Below are 24176 nucleotides of genomic sequence, written 5' to 3'. Positions count from 1 at the left end.
TGAAGTAGCTACCTCCTTGTCTAGTAATGATTTAATTATTTGTGTTTGAATTTATTATGAATAACAACTATTAATATTTAATATGATTTGCAGAAATGTGATCCATTACCAATCAGCACTGGGAATTGAGGTCTGGCTTGGAGAAGAGTGGGTGAGTGGAGAAGTGGACGGTCTAAAGTTGCACTGTGTCTCCTCCACACAGGGCTCTGGAAAACCCTTGGGCAGTTCTGGGAGACAAAGTAAATGTTAACATCACTGCTTCATGATGGTATCTCACAGGGGCAACGCTCCCCTTGTGACTGAAGTTGTTTGAATAAGTCCTGTCCACACAGGAAATAGAAACTATACATCTCTGACTTGTTACTCACCAGATGCAGTTTCCAGAGGAGGCTGGAATTTGTGGCCGACATGTTTCTCCACATTGCTACAGGAAAGTGGAGCAGCCGAGGTATTCCTGGGTGGTGGTGGTTTGTTCTCTGGGGAGTTCCTGGATCGGTCCTGCTTCTGCTGGCCTGAACTCCTCGTCCTCTGATTAGGAGGAGAGTAACCTTTAAGGCACGGCAGACTTGACTGTCCCTTCTTCCACCCTGGAGGGGTTTTAGGTCGGTCAGGCGAGGCCGCAGAGACACCGTCGCTCTGTTGTGTTGGTTCTAATGAGGGCTGAGAGTTGTTGCACGGGTTTAGTTCTGCTGGTCTGGCTACGTTTTCTGTGGGAGTCCTGACTTTGGACCCAGAGGTCTTGGTGGAAAAAGAAGTGGCGTTATCGCAGGCTGCAGGAGTCCTCTGTGCAGAGGACTGGCCTGATCCCACAGACCTCCTCGCAGAGCTGAAAGATGCACGTGGACAAGGAATCAAACTCCTTTTTGTTTCCCCCTTGTTACCTGGTGCTAATGCATTTGAAAGAGATGCTGCGGATGAACTAGTGTTTCCTCTCCTGTCTCTCTCCTCCATTTTTGTACTTGTGGACACTGTTTGAGTCTCACTGTCCACTTGTTGAGATGAGCTCCTCTGTTCCTCGGGGTCTCCCGTCTGAGGGTTCCCAAAGAGGTTGTCAGTCCAGCTGGTCAAGTTGAAGGTAGTGTGTGACACGGACGCATCGCTGACGTTCGATAATTCAGTCTTTTTCAGGTATTTCTCTATGTCGAAGGCGCTCAGCTCTCCAGCACTGGTGCTTTTCTGGAGAGTGTCCAACATGGCCCTCTCGTCTGGATCAGAGACCATCTATGGAGAGGCAGACAGTGTTTTTTATTTTAGGTGTTGATTTTAAGCTAAAAAAGGAGAAGCTAAGGAGTTACATTTCAACTACTAACAAGGTTCCTATACATTTGAAATTAAAAAATGTCAAACTTTTTCTGGACCCTAATTTCCAGACATCTCAGTAAAAAAAAATTCTAATAATTTGTGACTTTTGAGTACCGTAATTAGATAAATTATGCAATTTATTTTATTCTATTCATTGATTTTCACTATTCTGAATTTGTATGCCATTACTGTATGTCACCAAATAATTTCCATTAGATTGTAGTTAGGTACAATAGGGCATACAAAATAATTAACCCAAATAACCAAGACCAAACCCACAAGTATTAAGAAAAATATATTTCCATTCAATAGTTTCCATTTTCCATACGTTTCCAGACCTGGAAATGTATAAAATCAAATTCCATACTTTTCCATACTTTCCATACTTGCGTAGGAACCCTGTACTAAACATCACTGCAACATCAAATATCAAGATCAAATCCTTACATTTTCAGGTAAGTGTGGCTCCTCTGAGCTGCAGGGTCGATTCCTCATCTTACTCCTCTTGGAGAGCTCCATGATCATGGCGGCCAGCTGCGACGGGTCGGTGCTGATGGATGCATCGGCGATGGCTGAAGCGATCGTGCTGATACTCAGCATCAGCTGACTGCTGTTGTTGTCCAAGTGGGCACAGGTTTGGTTGCCTAGGATAGACTCAGAGCCAGAGCCCTCGCTGTGGTCAGGTGGTGCAGCACTGACACTATGATCCTGAGGAGGAGAAGTGATTGAGTCAGAAATCCTCAAAGTTGTGTAAATAATCCTTCATCAAGTAGCAATATATTAAAAACATACTCATACCTCCTGTTGACTACATTCTGGATCAATGTCACCTTTTGGCGACATCCTTTGACCTGGTGCCTCCAGAGTTTTGTCTAGGTCCTCTGTTAGAGATGATCAGGAGTAAATGTTAGTCATTTTTAAAACCAAACTAAACATGCATTGAAGATCTGTTAGTGCAGCTAAACACACCTGGGTTCAGAGTTTTGTCTGCTTCACTGAGATCTGCGGTGTCATTGAGAGGAGATTGGACTTCAGATGAGAAGTCTGAGGGGTGAATCAGAGCAAATGGTTCCCTCTTCTCTGGAGAGGTGATGACGTAGCCAAAGGAAGGCTAAAGAACAAAAAACAAGCTTTTAACACACTTAACATTTCCCTCCCAGTAGGAAAATTGGCACAGGCGAATACAAGCTCAATCTGTCATTATTAGATTAAACAAACATGACAGAGAAAATATATCAGTAACATCCAGAAAGCAGCTGCACTGACCCGTTTAACTCTGTCCAGATCACCAGCGATGCCCAAACAGCCCAGGGCCTCAGAGCGCTGTTCAAAGAACTGCCCTAGAGAGAGACGCAGGTAGCTCTGGTCCCCCTCCTTAAACTCTGAGGACACCTGGGAAGCCCTCATCAGGACGTGGCTGTTGGCGGGGGCCTTCCAGGATGAGTCACTCTGAAAGGTGCAGTTGGTGCTGGGCGGCTCAATCTTCTCCTCCTGTATGGGAAAAAAAAAAAAGAAAACACACAAGAGGCTGTGCTTTACACTTCATGGAGCTCAGAGTTGTAGATTTTTGCTAGTAATTTGTTACAGTACCAGTGCCAACACTACATTCTTAATTCCCCATTTATGTTCATATGATTGAAAACTACAGGTCAAATACATTTTGAATTGAAAGGAAAACAGCTTATACACACAGTACATGACATACCTGAATGAACTGGTGCTCTTTCTCAAACTCCTCTTGATCTTTAGCGATTTTTTCTAAAGCAGCATCTTTAAAGGAGGAGAAATGGGTTTTTTTTTAAAAGTCTCAATTCATTAAAAGTATTTTGCACAAATGACTACATCTCCTTGTAGTAGAAGAGAGCTGTGGAGTTTTACCATACCAGCATTAACAAAGTCTTCAGTTTGAAACTTTTCAGCGCTTTCTGTTGTTTTCCCATCGACCTCTTTCTCAAAAGAGGAGTAGTAGGCCAGGTCCGTCACCCACTGCCCCTCTTCATTCTGGTACACCACACCATGAGTCGCATTGGCAGCTGGACACAAGCAATGTTGTTAGCTTAACTTATCAACTATCAACTGAATCTGTGATCTAGAAACTGTAGAAAAAGCCAGCCTACCTTGTTGAAACTCCAGCGCCATGTTGTCTGGGCAGTTGTTCCACATGTCGTCCGAATCCTCTTGCTCCTCGTGGAAGCTCCGGGAGAAATATTTGGGTTCCAGGGAGGTGGAGAGAGGATTAGCGTCGTCCTCGCTGGTGCTGCCCGAGGCGTCTGCAGCAGTCACATTACCACAGGGACCGCCTCGGAAGCCCAAGGAATGTCTGGAGCCATCAGGTTCGTCTACTCCGCTGTTCCCATTATCATCATCATCATACTCGTATCTGTCATCACTGTCCTGAAGCAGCACCTGAGGGACGGTCGATCACTATTACAACTAGAAAATTACATTTGTCGTACTTCTCAGACTCATTTTAAAAAGGTGTCAAATCAAATCAATGTTCACGTCATTTGATAAGGACTTCAGAATGGAACGACTACCGTTTTGCTATGAATGAGTGTAACAGATATTTTCTATCTCGCACCTGGCTGAGGTGGAAGCTTCCCTGGGTGCCATGAAGTTGGGAGACAGTGAGGTTTGTTAAGTCCTGGGGTCTCCTGGGTCCAGCTCCACTCTTCAGGTAGACTGAGTCCAACGGTCGGTCAGCAGTAAGCCCAGGCTCTGTGCTTTCCATTGCATCCTGGGAAACAATCACATTGATGTCCTTGATGATTATAAGAATGATAAACAATGGCTTAATCATAACCCAGTTGACTGTAAGTGTGTATGCGGTGAGGACATATGATACATGATTGTTTACTTGCACTTTCTGGTTGATTTCAATTGATTTTTTATGATCTTTTTTTATTGTTAACTATATTATATACCTGTTGTGAAGCACATTGAATCTGTCTTGTGCATGAAATGCGCTTTATAAATAAAGTTGAATTGAACTGAATTGCCTATGGGAGATTTTAGCCTGATGTATTCCCCACAATCTACATTAAAAAACCAAATGACTTGGAGGAATGATTCATCCCTCCTGTAAAGTTCAGAAACAATGCAGACTGAACATCTGGTTACATCACATTCATGCATCTGTCTGTTCTCACCAGTGCCTCCTGTCGGTCCAGCACCATGCTCCAGTTCACAGGAGACAACCTCTGTGTTGTCCCCATTGATGTCCCCAGAGTGAAGGTGGCCTCTCCGGTTCCTACAGGACCCACACGGTCGCCCATCTGCAAAACAACAAATGAACCAAGATCTAAAAATCTCTTTAGATGTAAAAACCTTATAGGATCCACTGGGACACCTTGCTACTACAAAGTGGTTCTCAAACTTTTTTACATCGAGGACGCCTAAATTGACACAAATTAGACAACGGACCCCCATTGGACAAAATTTTGAAGCAAACACCAGAAATACACAAATATTTGTTCTGAGACTGAAAAACATTACTTTTTTTGAGTGAATGTGTACGTTGACTAAATGGCCAATGGCGTGACTTTTTGGAAGTATTGCACAGGAATTTCTGGAAGAAAGTGGTACAATTTTTCCAAAAGCGTTTAAACATCTCTAGAAAAAAGTGGTAAAAATTCTCAAAAAAATAAAAAATTTAAATTCTAGGGGGAAAAATGGAAGGTTTAAAAAAAAAAAAAAAAAAAAATTCTAGAAAAAAAATGGTAATATTAAAGGTTGAATATGTAGAATATTTATTAAAAGCTATATTTTTTCAAAAATAATACATCCATGGGGCCTTTAGAGGGGTACAGAATGAAAGTATTGCTTTTCCATAAAAAAATTTTTTTTAGTCTGAATTATTATTTTTAATATTTTTGACGGGCTCGACAATGACTTTCTGTCAACGTTCTGTTTACATTCGTACCTGCCTGTAGCCGACACGTGGCTCAGTTCTCCGCTGTTTTCCTGCCTCCTCCCGGTCGGATGCGTTTGTTTCCAACCAAGCCTTTTTAATAATCAATCGGTGGATCAATGGATTATCATATACTTGTTAGGATGGGTGTATTTGTGTAGTCTTATCTGTCATAAACACGTTTATCGTCGCGGACTTTCGGTGCCACGGAGCTCCTTTTTTTTTTTTTTTTTTTCCAACTTGACGAGAGCAGTGACAGCGGAGGCTCTGAGCAGCAGCGGTGTGAAGGCAGAGAGCCTCCACTCTCCCTGTAACAAGCTACAAGTCATTTATTATGCTGTTAATGACGGTAAAAATGAAACATAAGGTAAATATCCTGCTTAGTTCTCCTCCTCTGCTGTCCTCTGTTCAGAGCGGAGTCCCTAGCAACGGCCCGTTTTGCCTAGCAACGGTCTGGCAATCGACTGCTGGAATTCTTTTTCTGTTGTTTTTCTTGTAATTCTACATAGTCAACCTTTAAAAAAAAAAAAAAAAGTTTAAAACTTTCTAGAAAAAAGTGGTAAAATTTTCCAAAAAAATAAAATAAATATAGAAAAATATATTTTAAAAAAAAGTTAAAAACTTTCTAGAAAAAAAAGGAAAATAATAGAGTGATAAAAAAAAATTCTCAAAAAAAAAAAAGTTTAAAAATTCTAGGAAAAAGTGGTAAAGTTTCAAGAAAAAGTTGGGGACCCCCTTGGACCCTCTCAAGAACCCCACTTTGAGAACCACTGACATAGACCACAGGCATTATCGATATTATTAGTTACGCCTGTGAGTGTCAGTGTTCCTGAGTGAGCTTACTCTCACCTCAGTGTGTCTGGAAAAGCTGTTCCTTCCATGTCCTGCTAGATTATTCAGATCACCGTCCTCCTCTTCACCAGCAGCACTGCTACCCACAATCCCTAGCCCACGCAGGGCGTCATACGTGGTCTGGACATTACTCGATGGAAGGGGGATGCTCGAAACGGCCCCATAAGTTCCACTTTCCTCGCTCCCACTGCTCCCATCTCCTCCTCCTCCATCACCTGGAGTAAAGCAATGGCACAGAACAGACTTAAACTCTGACTGTGGCATCAAAAGAAGCTGCTACTTGTTGAATGCATATCAAGTTTTATTAATATCAATAATGTGAGAGAAAGAGAGAAAAAAATAAGGAAGTAAGAGAGAGCTATCACACCTGTGACAGGGGGGTTGATGACTTGTCCCTCAGCAGATCGTCTGTGTTCGATCCCAGAGGCAGATGGACCGTTACGGCCATTGAAAGACTCGTCATCAGAGCTGCCTCCCTCTAAACCAGGTCTGAAACTGGGACGATTACTCTCTCCAACCTGGACCAATACAGTAAAAACATAAATTACATAAAACTGAACTTTGTTTTCCAGCATATTTTTATAAGAATAATTATATTTGAGTGTTTTAAAGCAAGACCGGGTCAAAGCCTAGTGTAGGTAACAAAACAGTTTTCATCTCTGACCAGTTGTCTTGAGGTGCTGGGCAGAAGCCGTGTCCTGGTGGCACTCGTGTTTCTTCGGGCAGACTCCAGCTCATCCTCAGTGTCTTCATCACTGGCAGGACAGGAGTCCATACCTGTGGCAGCCAGACGCACATCAGGCATCCTGAAGTCCTCCTGAAGTCGTGATGAATAAAACATTACAAAAACCACACAAAGAAATACAACATGTTAGAAGATCGTGTTGCAAACCTGGGGAAACTACTCAGTCAGTTTAAAAACAATCACCACCAGCTATTGAATGTCATTGTTAAACTGTGTTCTGCTGTTTGTAATTTTTTTTTTTCCAAACTACTTTCTCAATATCATTAAAGGGATAGTTCAACATTTTTGGTAAATTGGCCCATTGCCATAATCCCTATAGTCTTGGGAGTATGTCACATTCACCACGCTATGAGATGATAACAGAGCGTTATAAGAGTTGTTTTAGAGGTAAATTCATGCAAAACCGCTAATGCGCGTTCCCGTCGGGGCCAAAGCAGTCTCTGCATTTGCCTTGAAAACGGCTCCGTCTGGTAACGTTGTGTTATTATCTCATAGCGTGGTGAATGTGCAGGTCACAACTTGTCCACCAGGGCGTTTTGGAGTTGTTGGTTTGTGTATTTGATGAGTTTGATGAGGGAAACCAAGAAATCCAATTAGCCTCTGTAGTGTAGCTCCGAGCAGCTTGCGGCTCTGCTCCGCTGTTATAAAAATAGCTTGCACCGACAATTAGAGGTAACAAACCTACTGCTAAAGCTATAGGGATTATGGCAATGGGCCAATTTGCCAAAATGTCAAACTATCCCTTTAAAATGAGGATATGCCTTCAATGATTCTTTGGGATTTAAATAAACGTTGAATGAATAAATTTAAAAAAAGGCAACGCAGCTACTGAATTCATCCTCCACACTCGACAACTAAACAGTTTCATTTCTGTGCTCTGATAGGAGTAAGTGTTCTCACCTGATCATAGTTATCAAGGAACTGGTGTCTGTACTGGTCTGGCTCTGAAGAGCGCAGGTTTGACAGGTCATCAGCAGCACCAGGCAGCCCCTGTGAACAATAGATTAGCTGTATGACGGACTGCAGATGCCTCTGCCGATACACATTCACGGGATACTTTCCACATAAGTGCAAAAGAAAACACAATGGCGACCTCCTGACAGAAAGAAGTGCTCCTTTGTTTTCTGAATTTGACGAGGTTGTGAGAAAGCCACAGCTTCGTTAAACTTTGTTTGGTTTTGATTGAAGTCAAGTTGGGCATCTACATATTGTATGTGCTTTCCTGATGTGGTTTTGTTGGTCCTGGTAACACCCAACTTGTGAGCTGGTGAGTTGTAAGAAGCAATGAAAATCAATCTCAATATGAATACGTGTGGTCAACATGTATGAGACGGTCCAAGAAAACAAGACGAATTCCTTTCAGATGAGAGGTGAAACATCTTCAAGAACCCGCAGAAAGTCCAGCTGCCTTTTAAAGCCTCTAATAGAGACAGTGACCTGACTGCAAATCAGTCATACGATACAAGTTATACACACTAATTATACATACAAGATCAAGACCGTTTCTATATAAGTAAATTATATTCATGATTTCGTAACATAAGATATGTTTGGACAAGGATCTTAGTTAGTCATGTATAAGGAGAGGGGGTGGGAGTTTATAAGTTTTACTTCTTCTCACTCCTTTTCGAATATGTATTCTATATCTCATGTTTAAATGTTTTGTCTTATTCTCTTTTTTTATTATTTTATTTTCATATTCGAAATAAACACTTCAATCAATCAATCAATCAATCAATCAATCAATCAATCAATCAATCTTACTGTTGAAGGGATCTCCTGGCCCTCCACTCTGCCTCTCTGCATGGCAGGAGGAACCAGCTTATTGAAGTACAGCTCCAGCTCATCGTCAGGCAGGTTGTTCAAATCAGCGTCATCATCTGAGAATTAAACAAGAAGAATACGAGCCAGAATTAAAATATAATGTAAAAAATAAGCACATTAAAACTGGACAGAGGACAAACGGATGAAGTCGTACCTGTGATATCGCTGTTCATGCTCTCCACAGACATGAGCTTCTCATTGGCCAGGAAGCTTGAGTTACTGCCACTGAAATGGTCGCTGTCCATCCCCTCACTCTGCGCGCTGTCCTCCCCAGCTGTACCTGGTAACGCCTGTACCTGGAGGGATGGCAGGAAAAAAGAAAAGAAAAATGGTACATGATCACAAATTTGTAGAAAATAGGAGACAGCAGGTGTCGGTGAACACAGAAATTATTGATAATAATTCCAAAACTGCTTGAAAATGGGATTCATCTCGAGGGGAGACTGGAGGAAAGAGGCCATTTTTTAGTTGTTTAATGTAAACTGAATCCAAATGGTTGGTTAGAAATTGTGAATTTAGTATCCTAATGGGTTAAAAGGCTTTAGTTTCTACTTTGCTCATGTAGTTCAAAACCTTATGAGCCAGAAATAATGAGACAAACAAAAGACATACAAAGTACAGCAGCTAACAGAAGCAAAATGGTCAACCTATATGAAACCAAGATAGGTACCTTTGCATCTGTCATATCTGTATGTCCATAGTGGGGAAGCGTCAGAAGCCCTGTTGACAGATCTGTCAAAGAGACAAGAAAGTTTATTAGCATCAACTAAAAAATATCTTTAATAACAATACTTACTCGTCTCTATAGAGATCAACAGTCTACATGTGGATACTGAGTCTCAGAGTGGACAGTGGACGCTGTAACGATAGACAGGAGAAGGAGCTTTTACCTGTTCCAAGTTCTGTGGGCCAGCAGTGGACTGAGTGTGTGGGCGGCTGCCCCGGCATGCAGCTTTGGTTTCGTGAAGCCGTCTCATCAAGATTAATCTTCACCAGCATGTCTGAGAGACGGTGGGCTGCAATGAAGTCATCCGCTCTGTCCCTGTGACAAAGGTGACGTCAAGAATATAATTAAAACCAGATCAAATGTAACATGGAGAGAAAAAAAGGTGGTGGAATAAGAAATGAATATAGATCGATGTCCACAAATATAACAGGAACAATATGAGGCTGTGATTCTTAATTCAAATGGATTCGCAGTTGAATTCCTCTGCCAAATGCACATATATGTAAAAGTACAATCTAAAGTAAATGGGTTTATTCATACAAAAAAAGATTTACAGAATTACTTATAAACTGACAAACTTCTGGATTATGTTAAAACATGCAAAAGAAGTCAACAAGTTCTGAAAATACAACATCAGGGAGGAAAATCAGCAAATACAAAACAATTCCAGGAATGACAACATTGATAGAGTCTTAATACAACTTTGCAAAACATAAATACTTAGTGTGATCAAAGTGCATGTCTGTCCATACTCACATGTCATCTTTAAAGCTGAGAGCAAATTTGGGCTTTTCATCAACCGACGACTGTGAGTTGATATGATACAGCTCTCTGCCCTCCAAATACGACACCTCACCAGGATCTTCTCTGTAGAGCAAGAACACATCACACTGCGTTCACAAAACAGCTAGTTAAAAAGGTCTAAAATGTCACATCAAGTGTTGTTAGTGCCCAAAATCTAAATTTAACAGCTGGATCCTGACTCAGTATGACATCCATCCTCAGGGTGGTTCCTGAATCTTGCATGGAAAAAATTGCAGACACCAAAAAGAGATGCAAGGCAGCAGCTTCCTTTTAACACCAACAACAAGCTAAGCCAAAACAATAAATATGAATAATTTATGTATCCATTCTCACATTTAAATTGCAAAACAAGCAAACAAAGTCAGTCAGTCCAAAGCAGAAGCAGTAGCAGCGGCAGCAACTTCCCACCTGTTGTCAGGCCCGGGTCTAATTCTCGCCACTGTAGAGGCAGCTACTGGTAGTCCTGGGCCTGAACCAAGGGTCACATTCCCCAGTGTGGCACGGCCCATGGTGCTGTCCACAGACTGACAGAGGAAACTGGGGAGGACCTCATCTTCCAACTTGTAAAAACTGTCTGCCATGTTTGTTTTTTGTTTTGAATGGGGGTTGGAGCAGCCAATTGTGGCTTGACCTCAGATCAGGTGAATCCCATCAGTAAGGTCTAGTAAAAAAAAAATAAAACACAAACAGGAGACAATGGGAGTTAGTAGTATTACACTGAGAAACACGTTCATTGAGTTAGGTTAACTTTACAATGCACCAAAACATGGATGGAACAATGTAAAGTGTGTGTCTGTTTAAAAATGCCCAGTTGTTTGATGCCATCTTCTTACAACCATGAGAAGCAGCAAATACACACCGGTAAATATACGCACAATGTAAATATATCTATTTACACGTCTGTTTTTCTCGCAGTTATACAGTTTGACCTAACGTACCTACACAAAACAAATGTGAGCAATCACTTATCGGTAGTTATGCTAGGTTGGCTAACTTTTGAAGCTAAAAACAAGTGGGTTTGTCAAACTCACCAGCACGCTTACTCCACTGTCTTTGTTTTATAAAGTTTGAGGAAAAAGTCAAACCAATAAGACAAGTTACAGATAATGTAGTCAAGTTAACGTCGACTTGCTAACGAAACCCACTTCTTTAAAAAAAGAGTCGGTGCATTTCATCCAGAGAGTTAAATCTTAACGTTAGTTGTTGAAACCTCAACTCACATTCAATAGTCCCAGAGTCAGCGTTTGTTTTTGATCCAACTCCGAGTTTCCTCTTTGTAAAAACTTGTGCAAACAGGTTGCAAGACGTTCATAAGTTGCAACTGTGACTTACCCAAATGTGTATGTTTTCCCAAACACGCTTCGAAATCGGACATATATGAAACAAGTAGTTCAACAGTTCGCAGCACAGGACCCAAGTACCGCCCGCCCGGAAACTGCAGGAAGCCCGCCTGAGCGTCATTGTCAAGGGGGCGGGACTTAAGCAATTTAAAGCGCTTTTGATTGGACAAGACAACCGAGAGGGACGACACTCTCAGTTCTGATTGGTCGGTGGTCTTGTCTTTATGTTGGATTGCTGGATACTTACGACTCTTTGGAAAACAGCCTGTTGATGAATGAAAAACAGGGTGATGCTAATTTTCAGACTTCAGAAAAATGACTTTTTACTATAAAAACATTTTGGTACGGTTTGGAACTGACGTATGATTACAAAAAGAGAAATAAATAAACAGAAACGTAAACTATGTAAATTCCATTCAATGCAACTTTGCAATTAAAAAGAAAAAAGAGGCCTGGGTGGCATTAATAAGGGAAAATAAAATGAAACCATGTTTTCATTGATATTTATTATTTTAAACTGATTGTTAACTGTCTTTATCCTATTGTAATAAAAGTTGTACAGCAAAAACAGGTGACGAACAACAATTGAAACACCAGAATCAAACTGGTTTTAGTCACTGGCTAGAAAACACATTAGTCTCAACATACAGAGCGACAAAACATGACCAAAAGGGACACGGTTTCAGTCAGTGATGATGAAAAACAGTTGGGTTGACATCATTTTTCTTTTGGCATAAATTTAAGACAGGTCAATTTGTCCTCAATAGCACATAATGGTTAAACAAAACACATTTTTCTCCCATACAGAGGAACATTAGGGAAAGATGCCAGACCTGTGTGTAGTCCTGGCATGTGTTCTGCAAAGCAGCTGCACGAACGCCTTGGTTAACACACAGCTGCCTGCTGGGAGAGCTGCTGGCCCATGCATTCCAGTTTTTCAGAGACAGAGAGGCATGTGAGCCATAAAATGAAATGTTATCCTTTCTATCAAAACAAATGATACACAATGTTTTCCTCCAATTCTAAAGTGATATTATGAGAACTGCCTTTTATTTAAAATCATATTATCACTGTGTGTCTGTTGTTCCGCTTTTTTCATTTTCCTAAAACAAACATATCTACAGCTATTGACAATCCAAATATAATAACCTCACCATCATTAAAATGTGTCAGTAACTTCCGTCCTGCAGCGACATGCCCTCCCACCTGGCTAGGAGCAGAACATGTGTCCAAACCTTTGACAGATAGTATGTGAATTGGAAATAACCAAGGGTAACATTTCTATCTATTTTGTTTTGTATTCCAACTTCCAATTTTTGCATTTTTTAAAACCTCTGTGAGCATTCATGAATAAAGACAAATATACTTTTTGCTGTTATTGGTGGTGGAGATTGCCAGTCAGTGATCCAAATACATAGAAATAAAGACAAATTAATTTTTAATGCATGTTTACTTAAAATACTAGAACACAAAGCTAAATATTTGCAGCGTTACATTCATTACTGTAATCAGAGCATTAGGCTACGGTATTCAAATTGTTATCAAAATGTCAAAATCATTGACAAAATCTTTTCCAATTCCTGTACAGAAAGGAAAGACTAGAAGAAAGGAAAAAAATGAAGGTCTTTATTAGAAGTGAGTGTAGTTTAATGGCTCATCGCCAGCCCCAGTCACATCCCTGTTTATTTAGCCTACTGTCCTTCAGCCTCTGGTAAGGGCAGCAGCGCTCTAGAGGAGTGTCTGTGTGGAAGAAGAGCCTGTTGTTGAGGCTGAATGGGCTCAGCATCACAGTGCTCTATGAGGGAGGAGGGAGGCAGCAGGTGACCATACCTGGTCCCTGCTCTGGGAGGATCCAGAGGCGGAAAGAAATACCTGAAGCAACCAGGGAAGGAAGGAAGGAAGGAAGGAAACAAAGACGACAGATACATGGACAGGGCGAAGACAATGACGATGGAGTACAGAGGGTGGGAGGGGGGGGCACATGAAAGGAAGTAGAGATGAGAAATTAAAGAGGAAAGGATGATTTGTGCTCTAAGGTTTATTTCTTTAAAAGGTGTCTATTAAAAAAGGGGGGTGACTCACTGGTGAAGTGCAACATCATGCTGGGATCAAAACAAAAGTGAAATGTGTGAACACAACAACCATGCAGCTCCGGTGTCAAAATCAAGCCCTCAATAGGGGGAGATAATCAAAGTGTTCATCGGTGACATGACGGTGACAACACACTTGCAAACGCATTACCACAGGGGCAAATGGGAGCTGATGATGCAGGAGAGACATTAGTAATGTGCAGGATGCTGGTATATCTTTGGAGAGGTCAGCTGCCGCAGGGGAGGGGCAAATGGAGCTCTCTTGCCAATCCTGCATGCAACAAGCAGTACAATATCACATTACTTCAACAAACCGCATGTCACACACAGTTGTGTCAACCACAAGATGGAGCGCAAGAAACACATTTATGCAAAGTCATTTCACCAACTGCAAGAACAGAATCTGATGTGGTTGCCAGGTTGATTATAATTCAGTAACAGATAAGTTAACACAGTGGACTGATCTGATGTTACTCAGGTTAGCAGTGATTACAGAGGTAAATCAAAAACAGTAAATAAAGGGGTTTTGTTAAGCCAGAGGTTATTATATTTAACATAAATACAGCCACATACAAAGTGAACTTTTAATACCCAAGTATGATATTAAAATATCATATTTTCTAATCTATAATAGCAAAGAAAGCCTTTGTAACTCCTCGAATGATGCTCTTCACACAGACGTTTCCAACTACAGTTTGCTAACACCATTAACTATTGGTTGCACCTGATCAAGAAAGGCTGCATCAACAAAAGCCCTGAGAAATCGCGCATTTTATTACTTAAATTCTACATGTTATCTATTAAAGGAAGAATGTGTTATCTTCTTCTTTCACAAAACACACTTTATCCATGTCAATGGCTGTATTTATGCCCACACTATGTGTTTATACCATTTTCTAATGTTATTATAGGTAGTTAATGAGATTAATTCAAGCCGTCCTGCTCAGCAAAGAGTTTGGCAATACATTCAGAATGAATATAATAAAATTATGAGAAAAATTCTAAAAAAAAAATTCACTGACCTTCATTTAAAAAGTTGAACTGAATCAAATTTCTTAATATATACAAGATGCTGTTTCCCAACTACACAATGGTTTCATCATATATCCCAAAATAACTAACATTCAAAATAACACTCGCATATCAAATTTATATAAACAGCTTTATTTTACTTTCTATACCAAGAAAATGGTTAGCCAATGCAAACTGGAAACATGAACCCACTCTTGTAACATGCATCGATACAAATCGAGGAAATTCCTACAAAAAAAAAAAAAAAAAAAAACACACACATACACACACCATGACACACTGGGCTCCACAGGCTCGATGCCCACAACTCGTTTGCTGGAAGCCAAGCTCTTTGCATGAGTGCAACATTGGGTCAGTGTCGACCCGGGAGTTTGTCAGTGAGCAGCTGCAGTCCCAGTCAGTGTGAGGCATTATGAGTTGTCAGTTCTGACTGGCTCAGGGAGGGGGGGGGGGGCTGGGTTTGGGGGGTGAGGGGGGCGGGGGGTCGGGCCTGGGTGAGTGGCGTCGTCGGGCGCACCACACCACCTACCTTCCTGCAGACATCCCGTTCAGTGCATTCTGGGAGGTCTGAACGGAGGAGCCCACCACGGTGCTCATGGCCGTGGGCTGACCGGACGAGCTGGTGAGCGGGCTGCCGTCTCCCTTCAGGATGCCGGTGCACTTCCAGTTGTCCATGTAGTTGGCTGCAGAGACACACAGAGGAGGAGGGGGGGGTCGGAGATCAGACTGCTGACTTCACTTTACAGAAATAAATGCACACACACACAGACGGGAAGGTGAATAGCAACCTCGGTGTTGCTCTCCGCTTCTTTTGTCTTTGCTACTTACTTTGTTTATGTGTATTTGTTCAGTTTCCACTTCAGGATTACCGTACATGAGTCACTGGGGAGGAATTGTTTAACTTTTGACAAATCACTCCACAAGCTTTCTGCACAAACCAGTGAACGCTTCCCAGAGATTTAATTTGAGGAGCAGCAGCAGCTTTCTATAGGACGTATGAGACCAGCAATGGGGATTTCAACCTTCATCCTTAGAATATAATGATTTATGTTCTAGGGATAAATCATAACAGTATGTATGTAAACAGATTAAAACAGAAGTGCTACAAGTAAACACAAGCACAGAGCAGCAGAGGGGAAAATGACATCAAGTGAAGTGAAGCGTATTAGTCAAGTTTTCAACTTTTCTTACAATGTACAATAAAACCTTCATGTGGAAAAACAAGAGTAATTCATCAAAACACCTATTAAAAACAAGAAGAAATTGCAAAAAGTTGTATTTCTTAAAGCAGATAACAGCGGCACGGCCGTTTCGGCTAATGCTGTGTTCAAGGCAGGCTTTTGAAACCGTAAGTTACAGCTTCAAGTCACAACTACGACTTGGTAGCGTTCCAGGTAACCCGTAGCTCGTGTTTTTACCGTCCTGTTGTCTGTGAAAGTTCCCTATAACGGCCACTCGTAACTTCCGACCCGTGAACTCGTACCAGATCGAACTGGTATGACTTCACAGGAAGGAAAAACACAAAGTACGAGTTTCCTTGAACGCACCATGAGTTAGCAGCCCCCGCCCTTGTCAGGCATCAATTGGTCCTCGTGCTACGTCACCACATTCACGCGCATCCCTTGGCTGCACACACAGCCCTTCATGCCGTTCTCTCCCCTCATTGGATAACACTTGTATCCCACAAGGAAAATTTTCTCCTCGGGTTACAGCAGAGCAGAGTGACGGAGAGACTCGTGTTTAGGCTGAAATACTTCATGTAAGTGATTGCTGACGGAAAATAGGACTATTTAGGACTTATATTAACAAAAACATTCCACTGATATCTGCTTTAACCATATAGTGAGATCAAAACAGAGCGAGTTCTAGCTGACTTTCACATAGATCTTAAAAGACCTGTGGATGTGTGTGAAGTCAGTCACCTCCTTCTCCACAAACATCTTTGTCCCCAGGAGAAACACCCATCCATCCATCCATCCATCCATCCATCCATCCATCCATCCATCCATCCATCCATCCATCCATCCATCCATCCATCCCTAGACTCAGTGACAACAAGCCTCTCACCCTCAGGTCTATGTTCATCAACTGATCTGAGAGACTGGTGTCATCTGAGGCCTCTGAAGTTTCCCTGATGAGCAGCAAACACACGTCAGTGGATTGCAATACATCATAGCAACACCATCAACTACCCAGGGGCCATACTGTATATCCCAAAATCCTCCTCTCCGAACTCTCCCAGCTGACTGTGGCTGCCTCCACCTGCCAGGGGGATCACCAGCTCCCTGACAGACAGGAAGCAGCAGGTGAAGCCTCTGGGAAAAATCATAACCAGCAGCACCAACGGATCAGTCTGCACTAGCGCCCTCTAGGGATGTACAGTACTATGGCTTTCTCCCCACTGCTCCTCTTGCTCTAAAAACCAAACGACTGCAACTCAGGAGACACATCTGTTAACACCTGCTCAGTATTCACAAAACTGTGACAAAACCTGTATTTATTTCACACAGGATCGGCAGTTTGTATCCTTACATATTCTATTATTATTCATAGTTTCCACAGTTTGACTTGCATATAACAAGATAATCTTTTTTTTCCCACCTACTCATATGCACATAATAGTAAAATGTTTTTGTCGACCCCCCTCGTTCAGCTTTGCTCTCCTTAAAGCCCCTGTACGGAGCTTTTAACTGGATACGCAAAAGTCTCTGGTTTCTGCTGATGTGTCTCTGTTACCTACAACAGCAAATGAGCCCATCAGTGTGTGAAGATACGCTATTTCTAAGTAGTCTAATTCTATACCTCTGGAAGGCACGGTCGGGTCGGACCACTGACGAAACGATACAAATAGATACATTACGCTGCTAAAAAAAAAAAAAAAAGCAAATCCCATCTTCTTTCCGACGTCCAAAACAAATCTACACGCGCCGGCCAGACAAACGTCTTCATGACAGTGGGAAATGCAGTCTTCATTCTGCCGCTTTCGTCCACAGGGGCCGCCAAAACAACACTAAATGAAAAGTCTGTACAGGGGCTTTAAAAATTTAAATTCCATGTAGTGCAAATGCATGTGTGTACATATACACATGTATAAACTGCAAAACTCATTTTCTACTTGTTGGAAAAGCAGAAGAGGGAACGCTTCAGTTAATCTGCACTATTAATCAAACCCAGACACAACACAGACAGATGGCTGGGTACAGTAATTACAATGAGAATAGTATCCTCACTAAGTGTCTATTATTACATTATTAATGAATGTCTCCCACATGTGCTTTAATTAAGCTGGTAAAAGCCAACCAATGCAATATCGTCTGCATGTGAGGCATTTAGGAGACATCTGTTTACTTTATAATTACTCTGCAGTGAGGATTCAAACACTATTTCATACATAATTTTTTTTTTTAATATTATGTATAACTTTTTATATCAACTGTCAATTGGTGAAGTGAAGTGATAGATTTTGGTCAACATCCTCCAGTCACAGCCCAGTGCAGTAACACATAGGAAGGATAAGTACAAAGTTATCAACTGTCTGCAGCTAACAAGTGCTCCCACCTTTCCAGAGGCGCACACAGCCGTCGTCCCCGGAGGAGGCCAGCAGAGTGCTGGTGATGTTCCAGCTCACGCGCCACACCTGGGAGTTATGGTTGTCGAACTGAGCCATGATCTGCACCTCAAACTTGGTTGGTCCTGTAGAAGTGCTCTCCTTCCTGACACAGAAAATCAGATTTCATTCATCATTTTTGATTCTATACATACATTTACTGAAATGTAAAATACAAATGAGTCCTCTTTTAACAACTCTTTAACAAAGGAAACCAGTACAAATCTTTATCGCTCACCTCATGGGAACAAGTTTAAAGATTCGGACGTCTTTCGTTGCGATGGCCAGGACGTGGAAAGATCTCCCCAGGTTTGGAGCAAATGCGATGTCATGGACTGCATCAGTGACGGTCATCAGCGTCTCTGCTTTAGCATATTTCCTTTTTTAACGTAGGCAAAGGAGAAAATTCAACAATTAACATGATAAACTTACAAAAAAAAAGTTTTAGTTTAAGCGCCATGTCTTGTTGTGTTGCTGTATCTCTATGTGGCATACGCAGCACCACAGGAACACCTACCTCGTGTTTTCATTGTACTCATAAATCTGAACTTTGCCTCCATACGTTACGTTGTTGTCGTCACTCCCCACTGCAAACATGGGCGGGTGGGCACGAGAGCTGTGGAGAGACAAATGTCTTACACTGAAAAGGCACAGACCAGGTTACAGGAGGGCAACGGAAACTTGGTGAGTGGGAGATTTCTAGAAGATGAAAACTATGAGATTTCAGACCAAACACAGAGGCCTTTTTCACAGCAGACACTTTGAGTCATCACTGTCTCCCAAGAAATCAGCACAGTGTGACAGTGAGTCAGTTAGCACAATACAACTTAACAAGGTACCATAAAACATTTATAGGACTTCAGTAACAATCATTCTATCATTTACACCAGTGCTTTTTCATTCTGTGGCGGGTCAGTCAAAATATCTTCATTATATGAAACAACTAATCTCTCAAAAGTTCAATCTACAACCATGAAGAGCAGAATGTTAAGAAACTGAACTAAATAAACGTAATGACATGTTCTGTCTGTCAGACTTAATCTTAAATCACTGCACAGCTCCTACACACAACAAACAGCTTCATTACAGTCAGCAGGTCAGTGTGTGCGTGCGTGTTGCAAGCATTTCTAATATGCATCATAAACGTGACTAATTCTATGATATCAGTTTAATACTACAAATAATAGCAAGCTTCTACATTAATGAGAAATAAGTCAAATATCGACTTGACCTTTGTAAACAGGGATCCAGACTAACTTTTTTTTACTAGGAGCACAGTGCACTGGCCCTTAACTTAAACTTTTAGGAGCACAAGCAGAAAATGTAGGGAGCACAAAGTTAATCAACTTGCAAAGCAAATATTCACAATTCCTTTTCATGTATGATCCTCACACACATTGGCCTGACACCTGTAATGACAGATACCAAGTTCTTTGAGTCACTCTTCCACGTTTCAGCAGTGTTAAAAAAAAAACAACTGCAAATTTACTGGTTGCACATGTCCAAGTAGATGAGGTACAGGTAATATGATTGGGACTGTAAATCCCGTTTAAGAGTGGAACTGCTGTTTCTACTAAAATAGAAGTACTTTTTTGTCTCTCAATTTAAATCCTTAAGAAATGTCAATGCTACTTTCTAAAACTAACAATACATACAATATAACACATACTGTCAGACATACAGTAGTAAACATGTGGTCTGACCTGGACGGGTTCCATGAGATGCAGCTGCAGCTGAGCTTGCAGGAGATCTCGTGCTGCAGCGACCACTGACTCAGGTTCATCACATCCGGAGCCTCGTAAATCCTCACCACTCCATCCGCAGAGCAGGTGGTCAACATCAGGCCCATGTGTTTGGGGGCAAACTTCACATCAGTCACGGATGTTCTGCTGTCCACTAATGTGGTTCTCTTTATCTGAAATGAAACACTTGGATCAGATCTTGCGTTGAAACAAAAATGTTGCAGTGGTCAGAAACAGGCAGACTCTCGGACTCGGTCTCACGTCTCGTCCTTTTATTGTATAAGTTCCTGTTGAAGTTGAATCTAGCCTACATTCACAAACTGCTGCACTACATGTCACTCTCTCTTCTCTGTCTCTAAGTAAAAACAGGAACTACGATAGCAACAAAAACCTTGACAACGACACACGCCACCCTGTTGGTGAAGATGAATGTAGTGCTTCTCTTTCTCAACTGCTTTGAACTCACATAGAATCATTTTAACTATATTAACACTGTATAAACAAACAATTATGAACTGACAAATCATTTATGAAAGCAAAATGAATTATTGTCACCTGTTTGTGTAAAGAAAATAACGTATTAAAGGGATAGTTCAACATTTTGGCAGATTGGCCCATTTCCATAATCCCTATAGTCATAACAGTAGGTTCATTACCTTTAATTGTCGGTGCAAGCTATTTTTAGAACGGTGGAGCAGAGCCGTGAGCTGCTAAGAGCTACGCTACAGAGGCTCATGGGATTTCTTGGTTTCCCTCATCAAAATCATCAAATATACAATCCAACAACTCCAAAACGCTCTGCACATTGCACATTCACCACGTGACTACGCTGACCCTAACCCCAGCTTATCTGAGATGTCCTCTTGTGTCTGTCCTGCTGGTGTAGAAAAGTGATACAGCTGTTACTCACCCAGTGGCTCAGTCCTCTCTGTTTGTCGTTCGACTCCCCAACGATCTCTTCCCAGACGGCAGCTGTCCTGTCGAAGGAGCAGGAAGCCAGAACCTGCCCGAACTCTGGGTGAGCCCAGGTCACTCTCCACACAGACCCGCTGTGTGTCTGCAGAAAACCAAAGAAGAGAAGGAGCTCCTGTCAAATCAATGGTCTTCATAACAAGCTCAAGCATCAGACTGCAGCAGTGGGTAGTTCACTGTACCTTCCAGCTGGCCGTGCAGACCCACTCTCCATTTTCAGACTTGTCCCAAACCTGAGGAGAATAACATAATATGTTATAGCTTTTATATTTTTCTATACTGTTTATTTGGATCCCCATTAGCTGTTACTAATGCAACAGCTACTCTTCCTGTGATATAATTAGAGGAACAATGTGCTAAGTAGGGATCCAGGTGTGTCATCAGATCTGGACCTGCCCCAAAAAGTCCTCAAGAAATAGGCCTACTCATAGCTTATCAGTACCTACATAGTTCAGTTATGTTTACACATTTCCAAACATAGTTCTGTAATATATCTGATGTTTTTGTGAACAAAACTGCAAATTCACTTTGCAACATCTTATGGCTAGTAACCTACAGTGGCATTCCTGAATGTGATGAAGTCTCTACTTTTAGATCTCACAATGGTTTGCTACTAAATAGATAAGGTATTCCCCACATGCAGGAGTTAGTTATGTTTATGTGTAGTTGTTGTGTGCTGTAGTGTTTACATTAAAACTGCTGCTGTACCACTCCCTTAGGTCATGTGCTATAGGAACAGCAGCTATAGCAAACAAGCTACACTCATGCAAATACAGCTGTATTTATAAAAGCACGACGTGCATCATAAAACCCATGTTACATGTGTCAGGAACCGGTCTAACGCGGGAGTCAGTGAATACAACAGAGAGTTGAAGGTTTTTTCACATTAAAGTGGTGTTTTAAAAAAAAAAAAAGTGAAGGAGCTAGCAGTCACAGCTAATGCTAACATTATCAGACCGATGTCGGGGCTTCAGGTGACTTTACCTTGACGCTCTGGTCGCTGGAGCACGTGGCCATTCTCCGGCCGTGGAAATCATAGGAGACATCGTGGATCAGATCTTTATGATCCGCTGCAATACTACGCGCTACGAACATGATGACAGGCCTGTCATGTGTCTACTGTGTGTGTGAGAGAGCAGTGTGTGTTTGGCGGGTCCTGTAGTGTGTGTGTACAACAGAGTGTGTTCTTCTTCTTCCTCTTCTTTTGCTACCCACCTCAGGGAGCTTTACCGCCTCCTACTGAGCAGGAGTTTAGGACGAGAGTGAGCAGGGGCGTCAAACTGGTTTTAGTTCAGGGGGGGCCACATACAGCACAATCTCAACTGGGCCGGACTAGTAAAATAATAGCATAATAACATATAAATAACAAGAACTCAAAAATGTTCTCTTTGTTTTAGTGTAAAGAAGAACAAGTAGGCTACATTATTAAAGCTCCAGTTGGTAAGTTGACGAAAGTGAAAGTAAACTCCGCAACTTGGTCGGAAATTTCAAGACAATACTCCGTCAGGTCCCTTTATGAACCTCTGCCAAGCGCCCCACACACACACAGACACACACAAAGTAGCCATGAACGCACCCACAGAGAAAAAAAAAAAAAAAAAAAGATGTACCGTATCCATAGCACGACGTGTAGGAGCGGCGATTGGCTGCTCCTCCTGCTCCCTCTACCTGACTGGTGGAGAATCGTCGGGCGCGGTGGATTTTGGCAAATACGATTACAGGCTGTAGGTGGAGCCAGAGGAGTTGGATTTTGTCCTAAATTACTCATTTAATGTCTGACCATCAGAATATAGTGACAATTCCAGCAAATATGACTGAATAATTGTTACCAACTGAAGCTTTAAGATGTTTACAGTTAATGAACTGCTCTTTCATGGCTTTAGGACCAAAAAATGGAAGGGGGGGGGGGGGGGGGGTCCTCTGGAAAAATTTTACTCCAGAAAAACTTTTAGATGCCATTTCTGCCTCCAATTAAGCTTCAATTAAGCCCATGCTCCAGAAAAACTTAATAATGCCCTTAAAAACCGCAGCTGAACAAATTGTTGAAGCTCCACCGTCCTTAGCCTACAGGTGATGTAGGCCTACATGCAGATGTCTGAAATATTTGCTACAGCAGATGTGCAATTTCAACAATATTATGCCCCTTCTGTCTTCTATTCATTTTCACCCTTGGCTAATTCATCTTGAGGGCCGGATTGGACCCTCTGCTGGGGGGTTTTGGCCCACGGGCCGCACATTTGACACCCCTTCCAAAAAAACAAACATAACTTAAAGGGATACTTCACCCAAAATCGATAATTCACCAATTTTCTACTCACCATCATGCCAAAGAAGGATTCGGAGAACTTTCTGACAGAGTCATCAAAACGCTTCCCTTTAAATTCTTCCTATTAATCCTGTGCCTACATAGAAACTCAAACAGATGCGCCATGACTTCCTTCAACTACTCTCAGGAGGTTTTCTAAATTAAACACTGCTTTTATCCTTTACTGCTGCCTTCAATACTCTCCTCTCCTTCTCTTACGTATAGCCTACTCCGGCATCAGCACATGTTGTACAGCAGGAATGTCCAAACTATTCCTTAAAGGGCCGTGTGGGTGCTGGTTTTTGAATTTGTTGCGCCTTTGTGTCTATGCGTGTTTTCTTAATTTGCAGTGCATTGAGCTCTCAGGGTCACTGTAAATATCTTTCTCTTGACTGTTCTTTTGACTGTCATATTAACCTCTCTGTACCACTACCATTGTGTGATCAAGGACCTAGAAAAATGCAACGGTGATGGTGCACAGTGTTAGACGCCCAATTTAGCACAGTCAAAATTTTCAACCATTAAATCTGGTCTGGTGCCACATTTCACACCCTTCGGTGCAATTAGTTCTGCAGGAGAATGTAAGCATATAATTATGTTTCCTGGTCTAAGTTTATCCTTCTACTCAAGTGTCCAAAAGACAAGCTCTGCAGTGAGGATTCACACATGGTTTCATAGGTTGTAGGCTATTTGTGTGATCTCTTAAAACACATATTATCACTTTATCATGTTTTAGACAATTTCTGTGTAATTACTGTGTTATTATGGCAGTGTACTAACGCATGATGCTGAGCCCAAGTCCACGTGGCCTCAGTGCTCTCTGAGGGAATCTGGGTGGCTGCAATAAAGAAAAGTTTCTTCTTCTTTTTCTTCTTCCGGTCCAATGGCATTATCCAAAGAGCTCTCCATCTGGATGTGTCCGGC

General features: G+C 41.8%; 2 protein-coding genes across 3 annotated transcripts in view; both read right to left on the bottom strand.

Moving 5' to 3' along the window:
• Window positions 1–11613, bottom strand: part of cep192 (centrosomal protein 192) — a 31655-nt gene extending 20042 nt beyond the window's left edge. The window contains exons 1-22 of the mRNA XM_085802941.1: window positions 11497–11613; window positions 10573–10825; window positions 10117–10227; window positions 9524–9675; window positions 9304–9365; window positions 8788–8929; window positions 8574–8689; window positions 7710–7799; window positions 6729–6881; window positions 6432–6582; window positions 6062–6279; window positions 4452–4577; window positions 3884–4039; window positions 3420–3708; window positions 3186–3335; window positions 3008–3072; window positions 2569–2793; window positions 2272–2413; window positions 2101–2183; window positions 1750–2010; window positions 369–1221; window positions 110–227 (exon numbers count right to left, since the gene is read on the bottom strand). Of these exons, the coding sequence (XP_085659067.1) occupies window positions 110–227; window positions 369–1221; window positions 1750–2010; window positions 2101–2183; window positions 2272–2413; window positions 2569–2793; window positions 3008–3072; window positions 3186–3335; window positions 3420–3708; window positions 3884–4039; window positions 4452–4577; window positions 6062–6279; window positions 6432–6582; window positions 6729–6881; window positions 7710–7799; window positions 8574–8689; window positions 8788–8929; window positions 9304–9365; window positions 9524–9675; window positions 10117–10227; window positions 10573–10745 (3836 nt within the window). The 5' untranslated portion in view covers window positions 10746–10825; window positions 11497–11613. The remainder of the gene's footprint in view (window positions 1–109; window positions 228–368; window positions 1222–1749; window positions 2011–2100; window positions 2184–2271; window positions 2414–2568; window positions 2794–3007; window positions 3073–3185; window positions 3336–3419; window positions 3709–3883; window positions 4040–4451; window positions 4578–6061; window positions 6280–6431; window positions 6583–6728; window positions 6882–7709; window positions 7800–8573; window positions 8690–8787; window positions 8930–9303; window positions 9366–9523; window positions 9676–10116; window positions 10228–10572; window positions 10826–11496) is intronic.
• Window positions 11614–13114: 1501 nt separating this feature from the next.
• Window positions 13115–22116, bottom strand: seh1l (SEH1-like (S. cerevisiae)). Of its 2 annotated transcripts, none has more exons than XM_085802943.1 (9): window positions 21932–22116; window positions 21130–21180; window positions 20886–21032; window positions 19937–20148; window positions 18751–18849; window positions 18472–18612; window positions 18185–18339; window positions 15156–15309; window positions 13115–13865 (listed from the first exon to the last, which is right to left on the bottom strand). In XM_085802943.1, exons 1-9 carry the CDS (start codon window positions 22040–22042, stop codon window positions 13784–13786), a joined length of 1152 nt encoding a protein of 383 aa, XP_085659069.1. In that variant the 5' UTR covers window positions 22043–22116; the 3' UTR covers window positions 13115–13783. The 2 variants fall into 2 exon arrangements, with proteins under 2 accessions (XP_085659069.1, XP_085659068.1); XM_085802942.1 differs by having other exon boundaries at window positions 13115–13376.
• Window positions 22117–24176: the final 2060 nt, after the last annotated feature.

This window comes from Trachurus japonicus, chromosome 16 (genome assembly GCF_045865225.1).
Source record: "Trachurus japonicus isolate A0001 chromosome 16, Traja_1.0".
NCBI lineage: Eukaryota > Metazoa > Chordata > Actinopteri > Carangiformes > Carangidae > Trachurus > Trachurus japonicus.
This window is presented reverse-complemented; position numbering and strand designations above follow the sequence as displayed.

Coding starts and splice junctions, on each gene's coding strand:
- seh1l (XM_085802942.1), bottom strand. CDS start 22,042: ATGTTCGTAGCGCGTAGTATTGCAGCGGATCATAAAGATCTGATCCAC. Junction 18,613..18,750: donor GAGTACAATGAAAACACGAG/GTAGGTGTTCCT, acceptor ACGTTAAAAAAG/GAAATATGCTAAAGCAGAGA. Junction 18,340..18,471: donor TTTAAACTTGTTCCCATGAG/GTGAGCGATAAA, acceptor TTTCTGTGTCAG/GAAGGAGAGCACTTCTACAG.